The sequence below is a fragment of the Mixophyes fleayi genome, chromosome 1, assembly GCF_038048845.1.
Source record: "Mixophyes fleayi isolate aMixFle1 chromosome 1, aMixFle1.hap1, whole genome shotgun sequence".
NCBI lineage: Eukaryota > Metazoa > Chordata > Amphibia > Anura > Limnodynastidae > Mixophyes > Mixophyes fleayi.
In genome coordinates, this window is record NC_134402.1 from 372,320,423 (window position 1) to 372,345,319 (window position 24,897).

Genomic DNA, 24,897 nt, shown 5'->3' on the forward strand with positions numbered 1-24,897 from the left:
ATTACCACTGGCAGCTGTTAGGCTGTTGTGTATTTTCCACCTTGGATAGCTGCCGTCCACTACTCATCTTTTCAGTTTCCAAATGGATTAAGTCTCATTACAACACTAGCAATGGCATCGGATTTGTAAAAGTGTTTTGCATTCATTTTATTTTCCTATGTTCAAAATATTATCCTCCATGCAATGCAAGTGGTATGGTGTTTTTACTTTGACATGACTTTTTACAATTAAAGAAAATACAACTAATGAAGACAAAGATTTGAACATTTTACCAATATTAATCTCTGCTTACAGGCAAATAGCTGCAAGTCCAGACACAATGATACTTGTTAGGGAGTGTGCCCAATAAACCATTTCACATGTGCTTGTACTGTGTCGTCGTCCATCCTTCGGTCCATGGCTACATATCGAACCTTGGACAAAGTAGATATCGCTGATCTCTGTTTGTTTTTTTGAAGACTACAATGAGTACAAACTACAGACTGAACAAATAATCTGTTCGTAATCTGTCTGTTTTTTTTTAAACACCCAGTGAATAGATTTAAAGCACTTACCAATGCTGACAATGCGCCCCAGACAGACCTATAACCACCTGTTAGAACAAAACTCTTACATAGAAGTATGCAAACATTTGGGCTCCTCAGTTCAAATTGCATGTTTGACTGAACATCTAAGTGAATAGAAATCTGTAAAACCTCTGCAGGGTAAAATCATAAACACAACCTTTCTGCACATTTAAAATGCCCAATTTATTACCTGAAGATAGCAGATTGATCCGAGACAATCATGATTGTGACTTTCTTTGAGCACCCTTACAGATAATTCATTTATTTTTTAAAGCCTAAAAATTTGTTTTGTCTACTCAACATTTATGGGCAGTTATATGAGGACTTGAAAATAAAGACATATGACTGTGCAAAAGCAGGGGAAGGCTATAAAAAAACATAGTGAAATACTTCCAGCTTAGAATTGTAGCTGTTTGCAACATATATAAGAAATAGATTTTAAGGGAAACAGTTGAAGTCAATGCAGGTTCTGGAAGACCCAGAATACTCTCTGATGGGCTTAAAAACTGGTCAGAAATGCAAAGCAGAACACCACTGATTGTAGCAAAGGGCCTGCAAAAACATTTTACTGACCACTGAAGTAATGGTCCACAGGTCACTGTATGTTGTAGCTTATGCAAAAACTATCTCTACATTTGGAGAAAACCAAATGAAGCATTTGAAGAAAAGAATACCCAGCCAATGCTAAGCACGGAGGTGTTGTGATTGTGTTGCAACCAGTGGTTCAGAAATATTCCAAAGTTCCCAAATTGTTGTACGTGCCACATTCACTGTTTGTTTTTTGTTTTGTTTATGCTTTTTTTATCTATTGAATTCCTCAAACAAATAGTAATTGTACATTAGATTGTGCAGAAATATGTAATGTTTAAGTTTCCACCCTACAGATGTGTTGTGCTTAAAGATTCAGAAAAACATGTATATTGACCAGTGTTGCCAAAACATTTGTACACATCTGTAGGTTCAAATTGTTTTTAGCTCTTCAAATATGTTTATTAAGAAGTAAAGACAGTAACATAACCCTTCCTACCCACCCCATGTTAATTCTATATTCTGTACTATGGACCTTTACCTTTCAGCAACAGGGTGCATGGGTCTATGTTATGAATGAACATCATGCTGCCACTTTCCTCCTGCCACAGTGGGATCTGTTACTGAAGGTCTCCGGTTTCAGAAGTGTGCCCAGGAACTATGTTTCCTACATTAGTTATCTATAACTGTCTATTAAAACTTACATATTGTGTTATGTACAAAGAATTATACAACTTTGGAGGTGTTTTTATGTTTACTGTGCTTAGGACAAATTACCGTATTTCCCCATGTATAAGACGCACCTTTTCCCCCAAAATTTTGGGTCTAATAACTGGGTGCGTCTTATACAGGGGTAGTAGCACTTACCCTGTCAGATGATTCCTCTGTCCGGTAAAGTCTTCTGTCTGTCTGATCCTGATGCTGGAAACCCGATTAAGGTCCTCTCTGCGATGTCCGGATGTCCTTTCAGGACCTTGACAAGGTCCTGAAAGGCATCCTTGAGGTCCTGAAAGAATTGTCAAGGTCCTGAAAGGACATCCGGACATCGCAGAGAGGACCTTAATCGGGTTTCCAGCATCAGGATCAAGCAGAGAAGACAGAAGACTTTACCAGACAGAGGAATAATCTGACAGGGTAAGTCAGAATTCACTATAGCAATGTCTCTCCTCTGTATAAGCTGCACAAATACTCTGTGAAAAAAAATTGAGGATGTTTATCCTCAATTTTTTCACATGATTTATATAGGTGCGTCTTATACAGTGGAGCGTCGTATACATGGGGAAATACGGTATATATGCTCCATAGCTTCCAACAGAATGCTATAAAATTCTCAGGAAATTTAGTGTGATTGTCACCTGTTACCAAGGTGCATATGTTGGGGAGAGACATGGTATTCAACACACCAACAAGACTCAAGCATTAGCTTTAGTTTTCCAACATTTCATAATATTTGTGAAGAAGTAGTATGTTAAGTAAAAATCTATATAAGTATTTAATGGTAAATGTTGCAAACAACTTGTGTGTTTTATTTCACCAGGTTGACCCCCTGTTTACAGTGCCTGCCCCTCCGCCGCCACCAGTTTCTTGCAGCATCTCTTCTCAGATTCTGCCATCCTACTTTTCACCATCTTCAACTATCGCTGCACCAGTAGAGCAGCTGTTAGTACGGACTCGATCAGTTGGTGTAAACACATGTGATGTTGGACTAGTAACCGAACCTGAATGCCTTGGACCTTGTGAACCTGGCACCAGTGTCAACTTGGAAGGGATTGTCTGGCATGAAACTGAAGAAGGTATGTTTAAGCTTATATGAATTATTTCAAAGTCCTATTAGATGTATTTGTTGCATGCAGTGATTACTAATTCACATAAAAAATGTGTTCTAGCTGCTTAAGGAACTTTGAGTATACTTTGAGTATATTCTATTTAGCCACTGCTATGTTTTTGGTTTGTGATTTCGAGAACCATTTTTAAGTTAATTTATGCAAAGGAAGCTAGCTGATCGTACATTTTAGGCATGATTTGAATTTTTGTAGAATAGCAATCATAGGAATATTGTAAATTAAGAACTAATAAGATATTAACAAAAATCAAAGTGTTCAAGAATTGCCTCATTGTGAATTTGGTCAGCAATGCATTGACAGTGATGTGCATGTTTAGTGTTTTGTGATAGTTGGAGACAGCTTCCAGAATTTAATTTTAAGTATCACAATTTGATTCTGCTTGTAGTTTAATTTCTATATTGAATGTTTAATCTGCCATTTGTACATTTTGATTGTTTGTGATGTTATTTTATGCATAATACAGATTTGACAGTAGTGTAAAATTAATATTTCAAAATAAGTTGATTTATTTTTTTGCACATTTGACAGATGGGAATAATTAAACAGCATCTGTTGCCTACACATAATAGAGGTAGTTATATTCTAGGCAGAAGCAATATTCATGAGATAGTTGCAGTCCATTGCCTGTGAACCAGTGGCCCATAAAATCTGGTCATGTCTCATGAATATTGGTCATGTCTCATGAATATTGGTCATGTCTCATGAATATTGGTCACGAAGTGCTTCAGTGAGGTTTCTGATACCTAGTGATTCTCATGAATATTGCTTCAGCCCTAAAAATGGGTGTCTGCCTCTAATGTGTCTTCCTCTAATGTGAGTGCCTTTATGGAGTCAAGGATGTATAGTTTCTAAGCTAATAACATAACTGCGTACTCTCATAATTTGGTATGGTAGTCCGGCACTGGTAGTATTACCAATGCCAAACCTGAGATGATGTGTGCCAAAACTTCAATCAGAATATGCTTCATCTGTGAGCTTGATATATGTATCCATATTTATAGCTATATTCTTGAGAAAGTTTACTTAAATCTAGGACACATTACATTTAATGTATGAATATTGTAAAAGTGTAGATGTGTGCTAAATATAGCATACACTCTTTTTTCCTTGTTTAAAACACCCTTTGAGATGTTGACGATGGCAACATACAGTGTATTTTTGGTTGATCAGTTTGGTTATTTTGTCCATTTTAACAAGTATTGACAAAGGCTGGATGAGAATTTATTCCCCATTGTAGCAGCAGGTTAATAGAGGCAACATTCTTCATCAACTATACTGCAAAATATTTACCGCATTCGTTATTTGGCAGCAAAACTTTGACCATTTCACCAGCGGAATTTGGCTTTGAGTTCCCAATCCTACGCCAACAACACAAAAGAGCAATTTGCATTTACCATAATGTTTCTAACCTTCTTTATAGACTGTAAATTACAAATATAGTGTGGATGACATTGTGGAGAATGGCAACGCAAAAGCAGAATTCAGCGATTGTATTGGCGGAAATTTTCACAATTTTAAAAATACCTTTTCTGCCAAAAAACTGTCTGATTTTGCTGATAATATCTAACATAAAAAAACAGACATTTTTCGGTTGAGAAGTGACTTATAATGTTGAACAATGTACTGTGTTCTTTCCAGTCTTTATTTTTCTTTTTAATTAATTAGAAAGTGGGAATTGTAGATTTTATGTTTAGAGGGAATTCTGTATTATTTATGCCCCAGTACTGAAAAAATGCATTTAGTTTGTCTTTATAACGTAGAAGTTAATAAAATAGGGGTTTGACCTTTTTGCTTTCTCTGTTGTCTTATGCTAATCAGTGCTGTGATAAGCAGTTGTTTACTCTTGTGAAGAAAAAGCAGGTTAGCTATTGGAGGAGTCGTTCCAGTTGAATACACTAAACTGTTCTGACCTTTTATTGAATTAAAAAGTGCTTGTTTGCTGGACCATTTCTATTTACAGATGTGCCAGAAGCAAATCGCATTGTGCTTTGTAGCCTGCAATTTAGCAGAGAGAGCAGGAGCATTTGATGCAATTAGAGTGCTTGACTTAACAATGTGATAAGACCAGAATGGTGCGTTTAATAGTGTATAACAGGGGTTCTTACCCAATGGGTGAAAATGTGATTGGCAAGCCATATAGTATATGGTGGGTCCTCATGATCTTCCTCTCTTTGCAATTCTATTGTGTATGGCCAGCTAATGTACTGCTTTAATATTGCTATTTTCTAAGTTCTGGTGTGTAGTATTTTACAGAGAAGTATTCTTAATTTGAAGATAACCATAAAACACCTTCAGAATGCTTAGCTTCTTGTGGAACAGTCCATGTGTTTGGACCTCAGAAGGGGGGAGGGAGGGGGGTATGTCTGTCTTGAGGAATCGGGGCTGTGCTTATTTTGGCCCGATTTCTCTCCCTTTGCACATTTTGATATGCACTAAAATAAATTAAAGGAAGTACGTTATTAATTAAAAACGGAACAATGGGGTGCAAAGCTGGTTCACAGACATAATTTGGTTCTTGGTTTAAAAAGGTTAGGAGTATTATACAATGTTGCCTCCTAAAACTATTTACAGGTGGCCAGGTGACAATAATTGAAACACGTCCAATGTATCAGAGCTGTGTTGAGTTCACATGCAGAGTCTAAAGGGGATATATTAATCATGTGGTACCGAATGGATGGTCCATACACAACATTATGGGACAAAATAATGTGGCAAGAAAATAGTGCAAGTTGCATCAGTGCTTTGTCATGTATTTCCTCTAACGTCTGGCGGGCGATCTATTTGGCACAGAGATCAATGATGCCAATTTAAAGCTCCATCTGTGCTGTATTTTCCATACGGTGGAGAACTTCAATTACTTTCTATCCCACCACAATCTATTTAAATGCTCTAAGCTTTCTACTGCAAAGAATGATTATAGGATCTAAGTAAAACGGGTTGGCAAATGACAATTAAATTGTTGCTGTGTCAAAGTGTAACTAGTTGTTGCAGACATCTCTATAATTCATGTTGCTCTAGAGAGAGAACAAAACTCTAACTTGGAAGACAATTTAATTCTTCAGCTCATACACAAAATTGTCTGAGGATGTTTTGGATTTTCTTGCTTTTTGATCTATTCTGTTTTAAAAGTACATTGGCACGAGAAAATATTGTGTAAAATTGCTCACAGATGCATAGAAGAATTTCCATAACGTTTACACTGTAACATTTGTGGTACACATGGCATTGTAGAAATGTGTAGCCAGATTTCCTGGTACTGGCTAATTCATGCACATTATACTCTAATACATTCTTATCCTTCTTCTCCTTGGTCGTTTTTTTTTTTTTTAGCTCATTGGTTTGCTATTCAATCTAAATTTAAACACAATACAATTCAGCAGTTGTCCTGTTATTAACAAACCCTTCTTTTTTATCTCCTCTTTCTGCAAGCCTTTGAGCACTGAATTGGTTATATGAGCTCTGATCACCATAGATGTTAACTGCTGTTGTGCCTATTCCACTTCATCTGTGCAAATCCAATTGCACCGTTTGAAGTTATGTAAATGAGTTGTTTACTGCTAATTAAAATGCTTCTGTATCTGGGCCAAGGGGATCCTAAACCATATGATTGCTCAGAGCTGTGATTCAGTTGCCTGTTTACAGTTACTGGGAACATGAAATTGTTCAACTTCAAGAACTGTGTTCTAAAATAAAAGGCTGCGTTTTGAGGGTTCTCTGACCTCCACTAAATCCAGTGCCTGCTTTTGTCAGAGACTTGGGCTTGGGAATCTAATACGCTGGAGGTTTTTCCTATTAAATGAGACCTGTTACTCGCCTTGTCACACACTGTTGTATTTCTCATTTTCCCTCAGGGAGATAAAGAAGCCTAAGTTTAGAGTTACATCGGTTTATTTTTCAAAGCACAATGTCCACACAATAGCAATGCATAATAAATTGGTACAGGGGGGAGGGTGTGTTTTTCTTTAAGGACTTGCAAAAAAAGTTTGCACTGTCCTTCTACAACCTGCTTACAAAGTGCCTTTGTAAACATAAAATCACTGAAGTTATTTCTGTTGTGATATGAAAATATTTATAAATGCATCTAACACAAACATAGCTTAATCAGTGATGAAAAGCTCCCCAAAAGAAGGAGAGAAAACAGAAGTGCTAATAACTGTTACTGTTTTGTATATTTTAACATTTTATTTTATTTGTGTTTTTTGTATTTTCTTTTATTTCAGGTCCATTGTTCCTTTTTTAAAGCATGTTATTTTTGGCATGTTGTAATCTTTCCCACTGCAATAATCTATCCTTCGCATGGCCATGTGTTGTGGGGAAGTCCATTTTCTTTGCTTTAGTCAGAACTTTGTTTATAACCAGTGGTTTGGATTTTCTGCATATAAAATTACATGTGCTGAGTAAAATTACAGTGTACAGAGTATTTAGAATCTGAGTATATTATTTAGAAATATATATATGTTGCCAACTTAACCCCTGTGCCCCCACCCATATCCTAGTTTGAGAAATTGATATGAGATGATAAGATTTTATATAGCAAAGGGCTTTTATGTTATATGAAGCCTACATATTGCTGACTCTGAGTGGTGTTTAGTGAATATATATAAAGCAATTAAAACCACTTTTGTGAGTAAATGGCAAGTCTGTCCAACTGCATCATTTAATTATCAGCCTTGAAGCAGACTTCAAGCCCTTCGACACATTAGAACTTTTTTTGTGTGGAAAAACTGAGTGTATGGCTGGTGCTGTCTCATCATAACAGTTGTGTTAGAATGCTTGAATTTCCAACTTGACTTTTGAGCAACTAATGGTTTAGGGAGAAGGTGACTATTCTGCAAATGGGATAATGGGATGGGTCCCCAGATTCCTTTGGATCAGCTAGTGGGGGGGATGGTGTTGAGGCTCATTGCCATTTTGGTTATTGGGTTTGCTAGTATTATAGAATTTTGTATGCTTTCTACTATTGCATATGTTTAGTCTTTGGAATTGATTCATTTCTCTAGTTGCCTCATAGCTACGTTGATATGCACATTACGGTAATGGAAACTTTTTCTTGCACCTCTGAGCATCACACGGTAACATGCAGTTTTTTGAATCAGCCTCTTTGTGTCCAGAACATCTGTTTTTTTAGGGGTTAGTGTAAAGAGCACCGAACATTTACCAAGAATCTGTGAATTATTTACTTGAGTAGTATGTGTGCTACAGTAAGTTTAACAACTCTAAATGTAATGCTTATATTAGAGCTTGCAAAAAAAGAATAGTTTGTTTGTTTGTGTTTTCTGCAAAATAATAGAAAATATTATGGCTACAAACATCCATCCAATCGCTTGAGCTATTCTGTGGCTCGGATTGAATTCTAGCATGTCTGGTAATTTGTGCGTTTGAAAACTGTTCAGCAGGCAGCCATTTTTCACTTTGCAGCTTTTGTGTGCTGAACAAGCTGTCAGCATGCCTCACACTTCTCACATCCACAGACTGACATTCTTCTTCTCTCAGCATAGCCTGTTACTGTTATTGGAGTCGGAGGAAGGAGAGCAGAAAAAAAAAGTGTCAAGTATTTTTATGTCAATTTTGCCACAAGCTGAGACAATGTTATATTATCTTAAGTCAAAAGGGCAAAATAGCAGAACTTACACAAGTTCCAAGCTTATGTATTCACATAGAAGTTGTAGAGTTGGTATAACATACTGTTGTGTGGCTGGGAACATTAGGGAGGTGAGCTAACCAATCTTTGCTTTATATTAAAAAAAATCAACTTAATATTAACACCGTCATAACTAGGTGATTTTTTCCCATTTTTGATAATATCAATTTTCATGTTCTGTGTGATGATCAAGTTTTACAGGTAATTCAATTTTTTGGGACTTTAGTGAATTTTATATTATGGAGTTTTTATTTGTTTTTGGGTTTTTTTGGCAACAGAGCCTCCATATGGTAGAATAAATATATTTGTCTTGTAGGCATTATGTAGGAAAAAAGTAAGAAAAAGATTCCCTTTTTCACGATTCTTCTACTAGTTAGTTAGTGTCATGACAACATCCACTTGGGCATGTTAGACATGTTGGGGGTGAAAGGAATAATCAACCAAACCACATGGTTTCTCTAAAATTAACTAAAATCTCCTCACACACACACACTATTAAACACACACCACAAAGATTTGATTCAAGAGCTTTTTAATAAGTATTCAGTTACTCCCTGATTTATCTCAAACTGCACTCTAAACTATCTGACAGGTAAATTAATGGGCCTAGGTGTACTAGTTATAGATCTGTACAGAGATCTTCTCCAATATGGATTATGAAAAGCATTGTTTTGAAGATCCTTCCCTGCAGGAAATAACATAATACACTTGGCAGGATCACGGCTAGTATCCTTTTGTGACTTCAAAGAGATCCTAAATCTTATTTAGGGCAGAGAGTGGAAGGACAAGTATCAGGAGGCGGAAGCCATTTAAGAAATTTTTGATTTATTCTGGGTTTTTTATGTTATTGTTTCTTTAAATTTGGAGACCTTTCAAAAGTGAAGTGAGGTTCTGAAGGATCTCCTCTACATGGTAAGATTACTAGTTGTTAACTGATTCTTATAGCGTCTTAAATGTGAGCTTCTATTTGATCCAGATAACCCTGGATCTAATGTTGGTGTTTGAGGTAGACGCATCTAAACCACATCAACAACCCAGCTTGTAGCCCAGAAGCACCTGCGTTTTGGACACACCACCCATAGTGGTCTGCAAGTTACAATGCTGTGGTGTGGCTGCCACCGAGGACAGACTTTTGAGGGGTGCTTCCACAAAGGGTTCTGAGTTTCAGTGGATCCATTGACTCTGGATTACTGCTAATGCTAATATTGTAGACTTTCGGTAATGAAATATGCAGAGCCACATTTTACCCTCGAATTGTTTGGGTTATGACTTTTACTTTGCTGCAGTTTAAGATTTATTGTAAACATACATTTGCAAATGTGTCCAACAAAGACTTTTGCATTTTTATCTACAGTAGAAATGGCAGATCTGTTGCTGGCTATAGCAGTGTGCTGGGGGGAAAAATGTTGTGTGTATGTTCCTTGCAGGATAACCCCACCCTTTCAAGCACCTGTTATGGCCTATAAATTGATTTGAGCAGCTTCCACTTTTGTACCACATTTTACCCTCGAATTGCTTGGGTTATGACTTTTACTTTGCTGCAGTTTAAGATTTATTGTAAACTTATATGAATTTTATAGGATATCATAAAATTAAAATTTCACTTCTTTTTATTTTCACAGAATCACATTGACTTTCAATTGTTTGATAATCTGGTATGTCTAGCCATTGTAATTGCTCATTTCAGGACCTCCAGTGGATTAAGAATGTTGGTACTTTTATGTACAATTGTAATTGTTTTAGTCACTAATTTAAGTGATTGTTAGTTTTTTGGGCACAGATAATAGCCTTTATCTATTAATTACTTGATTAGTTTCCTTAAAATTAATTATGAATAAAATAGTTTATGGTGGTCTAGTTTATTTCCACAATCATTGCACAGGTCAAGCTGACAATCCCCCATTTGAAAAGATACAAAGCCCAAAAACTGCTAATAGGTTACTTTAGACCTCCCGCAAAGGGTATTTCTTGGGTCACAATATTAAAGGAAAAACACAGGCAAATATTGTCTCTATTACAGATATTATATATAATGATTATATTGTCCATTTTTAAAAAAAATTTTTAACAAGCTGATGAACAGTAGTAAATTAATACAAAAATAATCCAATGTGTACTATAACGGAGTAGTTACATCCTTAGAAATTTAATATTGTGTCTACTATTCATCTTTCTATAACCTAATAATTTAGCTTGTTCAGCCATGCTACTTTTGTTAGTAAGGAACTATTTACCCATTTGAAAGACCAGACCATATTTTGTTGTACCTGTGTTGGTAAATTTATTACATAAACCATTTTCTTTGTGTCATCAAAATCACAAATGTGATATAACTAGACTGTATTCACTGCTCCCTAATGCAAAACTGCTAGAGCAGAACATCATTATTCTAAACATATTGTTCTACGCTGTAAATGTGTCATCTAGTTTTCCTTAGTGCCTGGGTCACTTAATTTCATTTATATCTGTATTGAAGACAGGGCAAATTTATTCAGTGGTATATAGCACCGTGAAGCAGTTGTTTCCTTCTAGAGTAGTAATATTTGTTTGACTGTCATGTTTTCCCTTTATAAAGCACCAGTGAATAACACATATTAGGTTAAAGCTATATCTTGGTAGGGATTTTCTCTTGGTTTTTCTTTAAAATACATGATAATAAAGTGCTTCAGAATATGAAACATAACTAAAGGATTAAATAATTGTTCTACTAAGCATTCGTTCCTCTCATCTTTTAGCTGCTAAACTCGCCATTTAGTTAGACATATTTTACACATGTTTTTTCCATTTATATTGGTTATTGGCTTGTCTCTAAAGATAATACAACCAGAGCCTGCTTCAAATTCTCCCAAACACTACCAAGGTGTGCTCACAATTTACCTAAGCCACACCCATAACTTGAATGTCCATGCCCCCTGAATAGGAAATTGGGATTGTCCCACTATATTCATTACCCTATTACCTCAAAATGGTCAGTTTGTTAAAAATGTGATCCTACCTGGTTCCTTGATTTGTATATTGATGTGACTGTAGAAGAATCAATGCAGTGTTACTATAGCAATAACAGCTTATGTGGATTCCATGGGTCCCTGATTCTAAGTATCCCTAAGAATAGCTGCATATTCTTTTATCCAGGCGGCAAGAGAGAATTGATGATGGTAATCAAAATGGGTATACAGTATGAACGCAATTAAATGGCTTCAGTGTTTTGATATGGTTTTGGGATTGAGCAGATGTTCTGGTTGGTCTACCTTTTATACAGAACTAGTTAAGGTTATGTTTCATAAAAGTAAAAATAAATAACTATATGTAATATATTAAAGCCAGTGTAATCTATTTTAAGCAGCTGTTGACATTGCATTGTAGCATGAAATGATTGCCAAATTTATGCCACATATGTATATATAAATGAACAGTCTGCACTCAATTACAATATACTAAGACCACAGGATTTGAGAGTAGGGTTTGGTTTGCTAACAGAATTTTGAAAATGTATTACTTGTTGCTTGATCTGTGAGAGCTTCTTGGCTTTTGGCCATGGGAATAGTCAAGGCATCTTTTCTTGTTCTGCTGCTGAGGTACTTTGGCTAACTCTTAAGATCCCCGCAAGTGCCGGAAGACTGTTCTCTATGGATCACAAGCTATGCAGTCATAATAAACTGCACACCAAGACGTTTATGAGTCCCAGTGAGTATTTGTTTCTAAAGTAGATATTAGCATGTATATTCCAATGACTTACAAGCCAACCAGATGGGATAAGAAATCAGAAATAGTTTTGCTGGCTGCTTGCCACCGTTTAGTGTGTTTTGATTTGTACGGATAAGTAACCATTCTCCTTTTCCCTGTTTGCAAGAGCTTTCCTGTAAGGTCTGCAGGAAAGCTAATCCTTGGTTTCCTGTAAAATGTGTTCTTGTTAAATAGATGTTGACCCTGAATTGTGGAAGTGTATGACATCAGCGAGCTCAATAGCCTGCACAGATCTGGAGTTTATTTCCTATAATTCCAATAAATAGCAAACTTCAAATCAAAACCACCAACAACTTATATTGCTTTGACTTATTACTATTTAGTAAATAACACTTTTAAATTTAGTTTACTTGAGATCTCACCATTTTAGCTTAATGAGATGTTCCTTAGGTCATATGGGTGGAAAAATACTATTATTTTGTATACATGCTAATGTTTCCAATATCATTTATTTTTGTAATGTACACATTATACTAATAATTATTAGTATGGTTTGCACAAGCTAATGCCAGACTGTTGATAGAAAAGCTAAATGTAGTATCCAGTATTTGCCTATAATGTGTTATAAATATTAATGAGAATATCCAGCCTCAGGAAGGAGGGGAGGGGGTTAACTGGGTAACTTGCAGAGCAAGACTGTCCTATATACTTAAGGCAACAAAGAAAAAGTGGAGAATGTGTTTTGTGTGTGTGTGGAAATGCCCATGGCTGGATGGTTACCATGGTTTTAAACCCCACACATACAGTGGTGTAGCATATTGCAATTCATTGGCTAATTTGGTCCCATAGTTGTGGATGGTCAATTTGCAATGATAAGATTATAATTGGAACTAATTTCCCTACACATGGTACATTGGATGGTCAATTTGAATATCGTAAGCTAACAAATCAAAAGTGCACTATGTGGGGCCAACCTAAATGTTGATATAATAGATTTGTGATTTAGTGTTTGAAGTTTTGTTCTCTTGAGTTCTGAATGGAATGTTTAACATTCTGTAGATTAAGCTTCCATAATATACTAGAAGTATCTAGCATATGCTATAATTTATACAGAAATATATATTTTTTTTAAATACACCAGCAATGTATACAATGAAAACCATAGATAACTCGGACAGCTAAGCCACGTGAACACACACTAAATTGTGTTAATGTGACAAAAAAATGTAATTCTCCTAAACCTATTCACTACTATTTGTACAATCAACCACCCAGCAAATGTAGGCTGCTGCCTTTTCTAACCTACAGAACATGTGTATTCATGTTTTCCCTTTCCATTCATAGATGTCTCCAGCTGGGAAAATATAGTGTGTACAATTCTCTGTGCCTTCAACTGACATTTTTCATAAATTGCAACAGAAACACTGTTATCAGCAGCTTAATAGCAGCTCTACAGATCAAGTCTCAGCATGACACAGAAACTATGGTAACCACATTTTCCTGGCAGATAAAGGAGGAGGAAGGTTTAAGTGGAAAAGTAGCTGAAGCGAAATTGTAAATAGAGCCCAAATTACTTAAGTTGATAAGGGTTTGATGGATTAATAGTATTGTTCTGTAAAGCCTCTGGTATGCATCTGAGCTGTTACTTAAATGTATTGCACACTCCTATTTATTTTTCAACACACAAATGTGTTTCTTCATTCCTTATTTATCATTCCTTACTGTAAAACTAATGTTGAAAATATCAGACATCTGTTTCCACAAAACAGAACTATACCTACTGTGAATGATTGATTGTATTTCTAAACATAACACCTAGTTTGTCAGATGTGGTGTAAATTCTCTCAACTTGGCACAATAGTCTACTTAATATGATTGTGATGCTTTAGGGAATTTAATGTACAATATAACGGACCCTGTCATTTTTTTTATTTTTTTACATAGGAGGTCATGCATTCTATATTTAAATACAGAAAGGAATTGTTGAAATTACCTCTTCATTTCAGTAAACACTACAGAATGCTACTGAAATAATCTATTTTTCTTATTTGCATATGTTTTCCATTTGGATGACAGAAGTGAAAAAAATAAATAGGAAGACAAATTAAATAAAGTTTTTTTTACTCTAAAATGAAGGCATGTATGGACCTTAGAGCAACAATGAATATAGATAGTTTTTCATATACTGTTAAATCACAACGTTAATGCATTTAGCATGTGCACTTAAAAAGACATCCTACATGTTATGTGTGTAAAGATTCTCAAATAGCCCTGGCTAATAATTTTAGTAAACTGGAGCTAGATGAAATTCGATTACACCTAGTATATATAAATAGTATTAGAATCATTCTCGGTCCTCTCAGCTACTTTTTTATTGCAAACTTTCAGACATCATCATCATCACCATTTATTTATATAGCGCCACTGATTCCACAGCGCTGTACAGAGAACTCATTCACATCAGTCCCTGCCCCATTGGAGCTTACAGTCTAAATTCCCTAATATATACACACACACACACAGTCAGAGAGAGACCAGGGTCAATTTTGATAGCAGCCAATTAACCTACCACCATGTTTTTGGAGTGTGGGAGGAAACCGGAGCACCCAGAGGAAACCCACGCAAACACAGGGAACATACAAACTCCACACGGATAAGGCCATGGTTGGGAATTGAACTCATGACCCCAGTCCTGTGAGGCAGAAGTGCTAACCACATAGCCACCGTGCTGCCTATTAAGTGGACTCACAGAACTTAAATAAGTGAAATATAGCCCTTGCAGTTTTTTACCCTCCCCTATTGGAAAAAAAAAAGTGCCAAACTGTTGCCTAGCAACATTAGGCATCACCCACCGCAGTGTATATTGTGAAATGTATATAAAGACAATAGTGCAAGTACAAAATACAGAGAGGATATAGATAAATTGTGTCAGAACATAACATACACTTTACTAATGTTGCAGTGTTAGACACAAGGTTGTAGTAGTCACCTGACCACTGTTGCACAACTACAGAGATAAACAAGATCAACTCAGTATGCACTTAGGAAGTTGGTGCCAATTTTATGCTTTTTAGGTTAATTAGTAATTTAAAAATTTGAAATGGACATTTTTATTAATACTACTATGGTAGGAGCCATCTTCCCTTTAAATATAATAGAATACTTGCAGGGAAAAATAAAATTAGCTAAATATTGAACTTTTTTCTTTAAAGGAATAAATGCTTTGTATAAAATAAAGGTACGTTTTGACATAATTGAATAAGAAAATGTTTACTCACTGCAATATACTAGTATTTTAGCATTTATGCAAAAGCTATTATTATTTAATAATGAGCTCATTAGCACAGGAAAGCCATAGTGATATTTTCAAGCAACAATCGTGTATATGCTGGCTGCAAATTGCTTTTATTTTCTTGACAATTCTGAAAAATATAAACCTTTAAACCTATGCACGTAATCCGATATGCCCCTTTATTTCAGGATGTTCCTCTTTAATATATATATAGCACTACTAGGCTATGAAACTGGTAGCAGAATGCTGTCTTGCTCCATTTGCTCTCTGATATATTGTCATCTCCTTTCTAGACATAAAGCTCTTTACCATACGCTATATGTAAAAGTAATGTAGTATAGGCCCTCTAAGCATATCTTTTATCTACTTAGTCCTTATTGATTTAAAAATATGTATCCTCTGTACGGAACTGCACAATATGATTGGTGCTATATAAACAATGCTAATAATAATGGAGCTACAGCAAGAATGTCAGCTGTTTTGAGAATGGTTCTCAATCAAATATTGACCATGCTGTTGCATATATAGGTACGTGGTGTATCCTTTAGTTTCTGCTGAGTAGTTTGCGGAATGCAACAGAATTTACTATGGAATTTGGAGAGAGTCAAGGATGTGTTTATGATGGAAATGAGGAGTTCCTTGGCAGGAAATAGGGGCATGTGTGGGGGAAGGGTGTGTTCTGATGTCTTCACACTTCAAAGGTCTTATTAGGAGCTGCAGGAAAATCCTGTGAAAAAAATGTGACACGTTCAGAGTGTACTAGTATGATTGAAAGATTGTTTCTTATTATTTCAACTCCCTAGCCTAACATCCATGCAATGTTTGGGTAATAGAAGAGTACATGATAAATAAAGAGAGTTGGGCTGTGTATATTGCATTACTTTCCATCCCTAGTACTTTCCACTGCATTCAGCAGTTTATACTGTATGTAGAATCGGACTGATTGTCTTATATGGAGACGTATCTACAGAACTCTTTAGCAACTCCTACAGAATCTTGTAGCCATACATACGTTTGTAGGTGTTCACATTCATTTGAGGAAATCTGAAGACTCATGTTTGCTTGAAACCTGTTAAGTACAATTATTAAAATTACCTTTAAACTGCTGATTAAATTACCTTTATTTTTTTTAATAGACTATAATTACACTCTTTTTCTTTGAATGTTAAGCAGAACCCATGGGCATAACTTCATCTAAACAGAGATCTTTATTTTCTCACATGTGTCTCACATGGGTGCTGCATCAGTTGAAAAGAAAGGGAAGCGCCATCTATAAACTCCTATGAAGCATCTCCCAGGGACCAATAATGTAATGTAAATAGTAGTACACTTCCTTGGTAATTTTTGAACAAATCATCTATTGAACACATTTCAGTAGCATGTCCCTTAGAGGAAAAAAATGCATTAAAATGTGTTTCCCCTTTAAATAAGAAGGAAAAGAAACATAGGCTATCAAATAAGAAACCATTAGTGGCTAAACCTTTAAAGCAAACTTGCCTACATACTTGGAACTACACTCCAGGGTGCCCAGACAATTTTAATTTCTCAGCCCTCTGTATCAGTGAGTCATGTTGTTGAAAGGCTTAAGTGCTAGGGTTGAAAATAAAAATGTTGTATTTATTAGTCGGAAGGATTTGCATGTAAGAAAATGATGTTGATATATTTAAGTTAAACCTTTGTGGTTTTAATCTGTGGCTGTCAGTCATTCCTGGTAAAGCGGACTGCAAACTGCCTTGGTTAACTGCCACTTCGCTTCCTCATGTGAAGCATTGAGATTACATCTGCAAACTGACAAAATTATATCTTGAAATGATATACATTTCGGATATGAGTATGTATTATGCTGGGTTTATAGAACACATTGAAAATGTATACAAACCTGACTGGAAAATAAAATATAACAAATTCAGAAAATATAATATTTGTAAAGGTTTTGCAATAAAGAAAGTAGTGTAAATCCCATTGTTCTGTACTATTAAACAGTAGCTTTGAATATTAGTTGATATGGCATTTCTTTATATATATTTTTTTTTTTATTTTTTGCCTTTGACTTTTTTTTTTTTTACTTCTTTTTTTAAAAATGATTACTTTATTGCCCTATAAAGATTTTGTTCAACATAATGCAGCCAACAAATGAAATAAACATTTAACACTTGTTAATAAATACATGGTGGAGTGTTTTTGTGTTCTTAGAATATAAAATTGAGCCGTGAATTATTGACATTTGCTAGTTATTTACACAAGGCTAGTGTAATTATAAACAGTTGTTAGTTGAAAATTATTTCTGAAGTTTTATATAGTTATTTATATAGTTGTCAATAATTGAATAACATTTCTGGGGGCCACTGTTGAACATATGCAAGTACTCACATTACAAATGGCAGCTAAACCTTCTCAATACGGTATAACAAATGAACATAACAATATAGTATTTTAAATACGAACATTAAATAACATGAACAGATATTGAGAATTGGACATATCACAACTACTGAACAAGATATGTGGCAAATCTTCTATTGGGGACAAATCTTGAAGACCTGTGTTATAGCCACAAAAATTAGAGCAGGTTGAACTATGCACTCGCATGGTGTGTGTGTCTATATGTAATACAATATGTGTGTCAGAAGCTCTGCTGGGATTCACTGAAGGGACATTTTAACGAAACACTATTACATTTTCTAGGACATTTCTTGGTGAATAAAACTAAACTAATATAATCCCATGTCCATGACATATATTATTAGTCATTGCTTTGACAAGCAAAATACGTATTCTATTACTACTTTGGGTGTTTGTTTTTTTGTTTTTATTTAATAATTGATTTTCTTTTTCACTTGCTCAGTGAAGCACTGAGGCTCTGATCATCATCATTATTTATTTATATAGCGCCACTAATTCCCTGCCCCAATAGAGCTCACAGTCTAAATTCCCTAGCGCGCACAGACAGACAGACTAGGGTAAATTTTGATAGCAGCCTATTAACCTACTTGTATGTTTTTGGATTGTGGGAAGAACCCATGCAGACATGGAGAGAACATACAAACTCCACACAGATAAGGCAATGGTTGGGAATTGAACTCATGACCTCAGTGCTGTGAGGCAGAAGTGCTAACCACAAAGACATTGTGCTGATCCTATGATGATGATTATTGTATATAGTGCAATATGCTGGTGCTGTATAAATAAATGATCATGATATACTTGTAGAAGTCATTGAATAGCTTTTTAAAACGGTGGAAATAAACCATTCTTTTAAATGGTTTGTATTTATTTTTTAACAATTATATAGCGCTTACATATTAACCAGAGCTTTAAAAATAATCAAGCATTCAAATCAGTCCCTCCCACAGTGGATCATACAATCCCCTAACACAAACACAGGGTTAATTTGGCCAGAAGCACATTAACCTACATCATCATTTATTTATATAATGCCACTAATTTCGCAGCGCTGTACAGAAAACTCACTCGCATCTACCAGTATGTCTTTGGAGTGTGCGAGGAAACTAGAGCACCTGGAGGAAACCCACGCAAATGCGGGGAGAACATACAAGCTCCACACAGATAGGTCCCTGGTTGGAACCAAACCCATGGACCAAGTGCTATTTTGAAGCAACAATGCTAGCCACTGTGCCATCACTCCCCATGTATATTTTGTTCTGATGCAGCTGCATCGTGTATAATGTTCAAACATAGTTAGATCGTGGTTACATGATTAGTAAAGTAAAGCAAGGTCAGGAAAAACACACTTCTAGGAACACAATTTCTAGAAGCTTTAAAATGATTGATGTACAAGTTCTTAATCTTTATCATTGCATTTGTCAAACATTCTAAACAAATCTCATGTGTTGCAGAAATAGTTCACATTTTCATTAATTTTGTGTGTATTGTTATTAATAATAAAGTGCAAATACATTTATTTATATAGCCTCAACATACTCTGTAGTGCTTTACTATTGAAGACAAACCCAATAATAAGACTGGTGTATTAGTCAGTGTTAGTGACAGAAAATATAATGTACCAAGAACAACTACAATATATCAAACATTAAATTCAAACTGAATTTTCTGGGGGATAAAGTGCTTGAACACTTACTAGGGGATGAGTTGGCTTTCAGTTTCTAAACTGAATTAGAATAAATAACGTTGTTGCTATGGATCATATCACCTTTGTCATGTACACCAGTTTTCTTAAGTATACCCCAAATTTACTCAAAAGAAAGATTATTAAACATGCAGTTACAACAAATATATTTTCTGAATAAGCTCTGTCCTAAATCTTCTGAGAACCAGAATTGTATATTGATCACATTATTTTGTTTTGCTCTATATTGCCATATGAGAAAAAGTTAAGTACACCCTTATTGCTTCCATATAAAGAAGATAATTTGATTATAAGCAGAACCTTTTGTCAGTTTGATCTAGGGCATTCAGGTTTGTGTTTGTGAAAATACATCTGAAGTTATCTCAGCAATTGTTGCTGGTCATCGGTCAGAAAAGGCCATTTACAAAGAAATTCAAGTCTACATTAGTAATATTATTTGCAAGACTAATCAAGCAAGGCATTGATTTATAAATTAGCTTCTGAATGGAACAATGTTCTGTGGACAAATGAGACCAAAGTGGAGTTGATGCACAATGCCATGTTTGGTGAAAAAACACAGATCACAACAAGAACATACAAACTCCACACAAATAAGGCATAATGAATAACGCCCTTTAACATCAATGAATTGTAACAGTGTTTTTATATAATGTTTGTTATATTTTGTAATGTATGTTAACATTGTTTCTGTTGCTGGTGCCTACAATCTAATGCAAACTACATCTAGTAGATCCAGACATCTGTTTGCAAGTGGGTTTTCTAACAGTGTTCTTCTAACCCATGCTGTGCTATACAAGCTGTTTTTATATGACTGCTATACAAATGGGAACTACATTTAAAGTGTGTGTATACGTCAGTGAATAGATTGTGTGGTTTATGTTAACATGTCACTACCTATAATGTTTGAGATCTGCAAATATGTGCAAAATATCATCGTCATTTATTTATAAAGCGCTACCAATTCCGCAGCGCTGTACAGAGAATATTTGTCATTCACATCAGTCCTTGCCCCATTGGAGCTAACAGTCTCTAAATTTCTTAACACAACACACATGCACAGACTAGAGTTAATTTTGGATTTTGTCAGCAGCCATTGACCTACCAGTATATTATTGCAGTATGGGAGGATACCAGAAACCAGAGCACCCACACAAACACGGGGGAATTGAATAGAACTCATGACCCCAGTGCTGTAAGGCAGAAGTGCTAACCACTAAGCCAACGTGCTGGCCATTGCTAGGCTCGCCCATTACCTGTTATACCTCTCAGGTGGTCTGATTCTTTTTTTTTTTTCTTTAGTTAAATATTTAAATATACATGTACACTAAGGGCATCCTGTAGATTTGGAGGCTAGTCCAACTGATCAGCATAAAAAGCATTTTTAGCCAAAGGTCACTCCTAGTGAGATGAATCTCCCCTTTGCACCTCCCTGCGCTTCGAGAAATTATTATTATTATTATGATTTATTTATATAGCGCCACTAATTCCGCAGCGCTGTACAGAGGACAGGGATGGTGATGGGCGAGCCTAGCAATATAAAGGCATGTTCACGCTCCTTACACGCTATGTTAAGTTGAAAGCAGCCGCAGATAGGAGACGTATCTTTTGTGGCGCTTTTTCCTGGTGCAACACACCTTTCCATATAAACAATTGATGTAAAATTAAATAATTATACTTTAAAAAAGAAAAACAGCTTCACCAGCCCTAGTGCTGTTTGGGGGGAGAAAGGAGGGAAGCACTTTTTTTTTTTTTTTTTTTTTTTTTATTTCATTTTTTTTTATTTAGTTGCTGTACAGGGCTGGTGGAACGGATACTTAAGTGTATCGTGCACGTGGACCCATAAGACAGATAAAGGGGTGTGTTTGTGCAATTTGCATAGTATTCTACATTGCCTGAATCTAAAGATATGTGCAACTTGAAATCCTGTGTAGGTTACAGGATGCAATTAACACTTATGATTTCAGTGTAAACTGCATTCAATTCTATATCAGTACATTAATGTATACTGATGTAGCCTGTCAGACATAATGATATGATAAACGTACACTCACAGATGGGGGTTATTATAGGCTGAGTGGTTTTCTGTGCTACTTGATGAGATCTGATATTGATCCTTCAGAAGAAGGTCACACTGTCTTCAATTGTTAGCCAATTTGGCAACAAAAAATTACCTAAGAAATTAACTCAATCTATGTTCGTGGGGCATGACTACACCTCCCAGAAGAGGATTAGAAACTTTGTCCCAGATGGCTCCAATCTAGGGACTGCAGAGTTGGAGTTCTTTTCTTGCCTCCTGGCCCACAACACGCATTTCCCCACCTCTCCTTCCTGCTGTGACTGACAGGAGTAAAGAGGAGGGGATTCATTGAGTCATTAAGGAGAGCAAAGCAAAAAAGGAGTAAGTTTGCTCCTGCACAAACCATGTTACAATGTAAGGGGTGCAAATTAGTTCATTATTTTGCAAATAAGTTAAATACTGGCTGTTTTTTCCACGTAGCACACACATACTTGATAGCTTTATGTTTACACTGAAACTTAGAGTTGATCTAGGACATGCCCTTTCCCAGCTATTAATCTGTCCCCACATTTTAAATTTCCTCCTCCCCCTCCAATGCTCCTTTTTTATGCTTTGTTTTCCTTAATGACTTGGGCCCCCTGTGTCCACCACCGTACTCTCTCCTGCAGTGAGTGACCAGAGTCCTAGGAGTGCAGCAGTGTGCTGAAAAGCACTGAACGCCCCTAGTATGGGGACAGCATAAGACTGGAGATTTGACTTTGTTTTGTGGTTTATGCCCCTTTTATAGGTTGGTCCCTTTTTGTTCTCTATGAATTGTTAAATAAATAAATCAGATAAAAATATCAGTTAAAAATAATATGGATACAACATTCCAGTATTTGTTAGCTAGACTATTACCAGCCCTGTATGCATTAACTGACAAATACAATGTCCGTGCATCCAGTTAATATGTATTTAATTTGGAAAACAAAAAGCTTTCTTATGTCTTAAGCTTCTGTCATTTGTTTTGTAAAAACCCGTTTAGATGAGAAAAATGTTGGCATGCATGCAGCTGCACTAATCCTCAGTTGATTGAATAAGGAAGGATATTGTTCTTAAAATCATGTCTCATTTCATTCATTTAAAAATGAAAGCAGAACAACGAAACAAGACTTACTGTGGGGGAAAAATATTCAGAAGCACTTATCATGTAGAGTAACATTAAATCTTATAGGCACTGCTTGTGAGTGTATCATTTTGATCTTATACTGTTGTCATGGTGTTTTAATTTTTGAAGGACATGCTCGGCTTTAAAGGTTTTAGTTGATCCTCTTTTTACTGGAATCACGTGATGAATGATGGCTGAAAGGAATAGTTTTGGTTTCCGGAAACATTAAAGGAGACTTTATCTCTCTTGGCACTTTCCAATTTGAAAACCCTTTGAGAGGCTGCCAATTCCTATATTAGAAAGAAAAGTGCTCAGTTAATGCCATATCTGTAGGGGAAAGTAGAGGAAATTTAATGGCTACATGCCTATAATTACACAGTGTATTTAAATTATACAGTATATTTAAACAATGTTTAATAATAGCCTTTATTTACAAAGCATTAGCATGTCTCCATACCTTTCAACTGTTCTCCTGTTCAAGGGATATTGACAACTCCCCTCCCCCACCCTCACTTTTCCATTTGCTGTACAAATCTCTGTAGATACTGTACATCTTCACTTCTTGCTAAGTTCAGCCTGACGCCGTACAATAAGTAATGTTATAATTTGCAGCACTTTTTTGCATTTGTGGCTTTGTTTAGAAGTCTAGGTTTTAATAACCTCTTAATTCATGGTCATTGTGGACTTCTGCGCATGTGCTGGGAAAAAGGGTAGAACGCACAGAAACTAATGCATACAATAAATGTGTGCTAGAGAGAAGCTTTTAATACATTTTTCCATGCGCTTTTCCAATACAATCCATCATACTGAAAGTGTGCGTTTAACACATAAGGCATAGATCATGCTGTGTTCTAACATTTTAATCGTGGCATTAAAATTTTAGAATGCAGTGGTGGGAATGTGCCAATCGGAATCCATTCATCCTATTTTAAAGAAGTTTTCAGGTACTGTGCTGGGTATAGACTACAGAAAATTTCTCCCGATGCGATATAGCTAATGATTTTACCAATAACTGGAAAGAAAAAGTCTCTTGATCAGCATGCCAATTCTTGTGTACACACTATTGATGTTTTGTACGATTTACAGTTATATCTGTGCTCTTCATATGTCATAACCATCGACTATGGACACTGCCAGTCCTGCATGCACACTGCAGAATTGGAACAAAATTGTTCCATCATTGAACAAGATTTTTAGTTCAGTTCAAAAAATCAAATCAAACAATAGGATGTGCTTTGGAATGACAATTGGTTCATCATTGGAGTGTAACTGCTATATCCGACCGAACGGTCGTTTATAGTGTGATTGGCCCGATAATCAGTTGAAAACCCTGTAGTGCAGGCCTGTCCAACCTGCGGCCCTCCAGGTGTTGTGAAACTACAAGCCCCAGCATGCTTTGCCAGTAGACAACCTGTTGATAGCTGGAAGGGCATGCTGGGACTTGTAGTTTCACAAACATCTGGAGGGCCGCAGGTTGGACAGGCCTGCTGTAGTGTGTACCCAGCTTTAGCAGCTGAAAATCTCAGCATCAGTGAATAAGTGTGAAATAGTCATAAGTTTGGTGAGGTGCATACATACTGTTTTATGCTAATTTTACATCACCATTTGATTATTTCAAAATTTAGGTTTAGTATTACTAAAGAAACTATTTAAAGTTGGTTATAAGAGCATTATTTTTACAATGCCCAAAAATTAGGTTGTTTTTCCTTTGTGAGAAACAGGAGTAAAATGCATAAGGCAATATTTTGAGATAAAGCCAGAGGGAAACACACACACACACACACACACACACACACACACACACACACACACACACACACACACACACACACTATATCTGTAACTTCTGTTTCCTGTAAATGTGTGTTGTCAATGTATTTTGAAATATACCAAAACCACTTCAACAGTAGCAATAACCTAAACCTTCACTAAGCATGTTCAGCTATCTGCATGTGAATCTAGGCCTTCAGAAATATTATTTAGGACATACTGCACTTTATATCACTAATTTCCTTCGCTGACCTAAATACATTTCCATGAGAATCAATACAGCAGAGACCTTACCAACAA

The 24,897-nt window shown here is 35.9% G+C and overlaps 1 protein-coding gene across 3 annotated transcripts in view; it reads left to right on the top strand.

Annotated features, from left to right (window-relative positions):
* ZNF608 (zinc finger protein 608) overlaps nt 1-24,897 on the top strand; it is a 75,369-nt gene that overhangs the window by 25,169 nt on the left and 25,303 nt on the right. For all 3 annotated transcript variants that reach the window (XM_075178988.1, XM_075179006.1, XM_075178997.1), the window contains one exon: nt 2,632-2,887. In XM_075178988.1, coding sequence (XP_075035089.1) covers nt 2,632-2,887 — 256 coding nt within the window. The remainder of the gene's footprint in view (nt 1-2,631; nt 2,888-24,897) is intronic.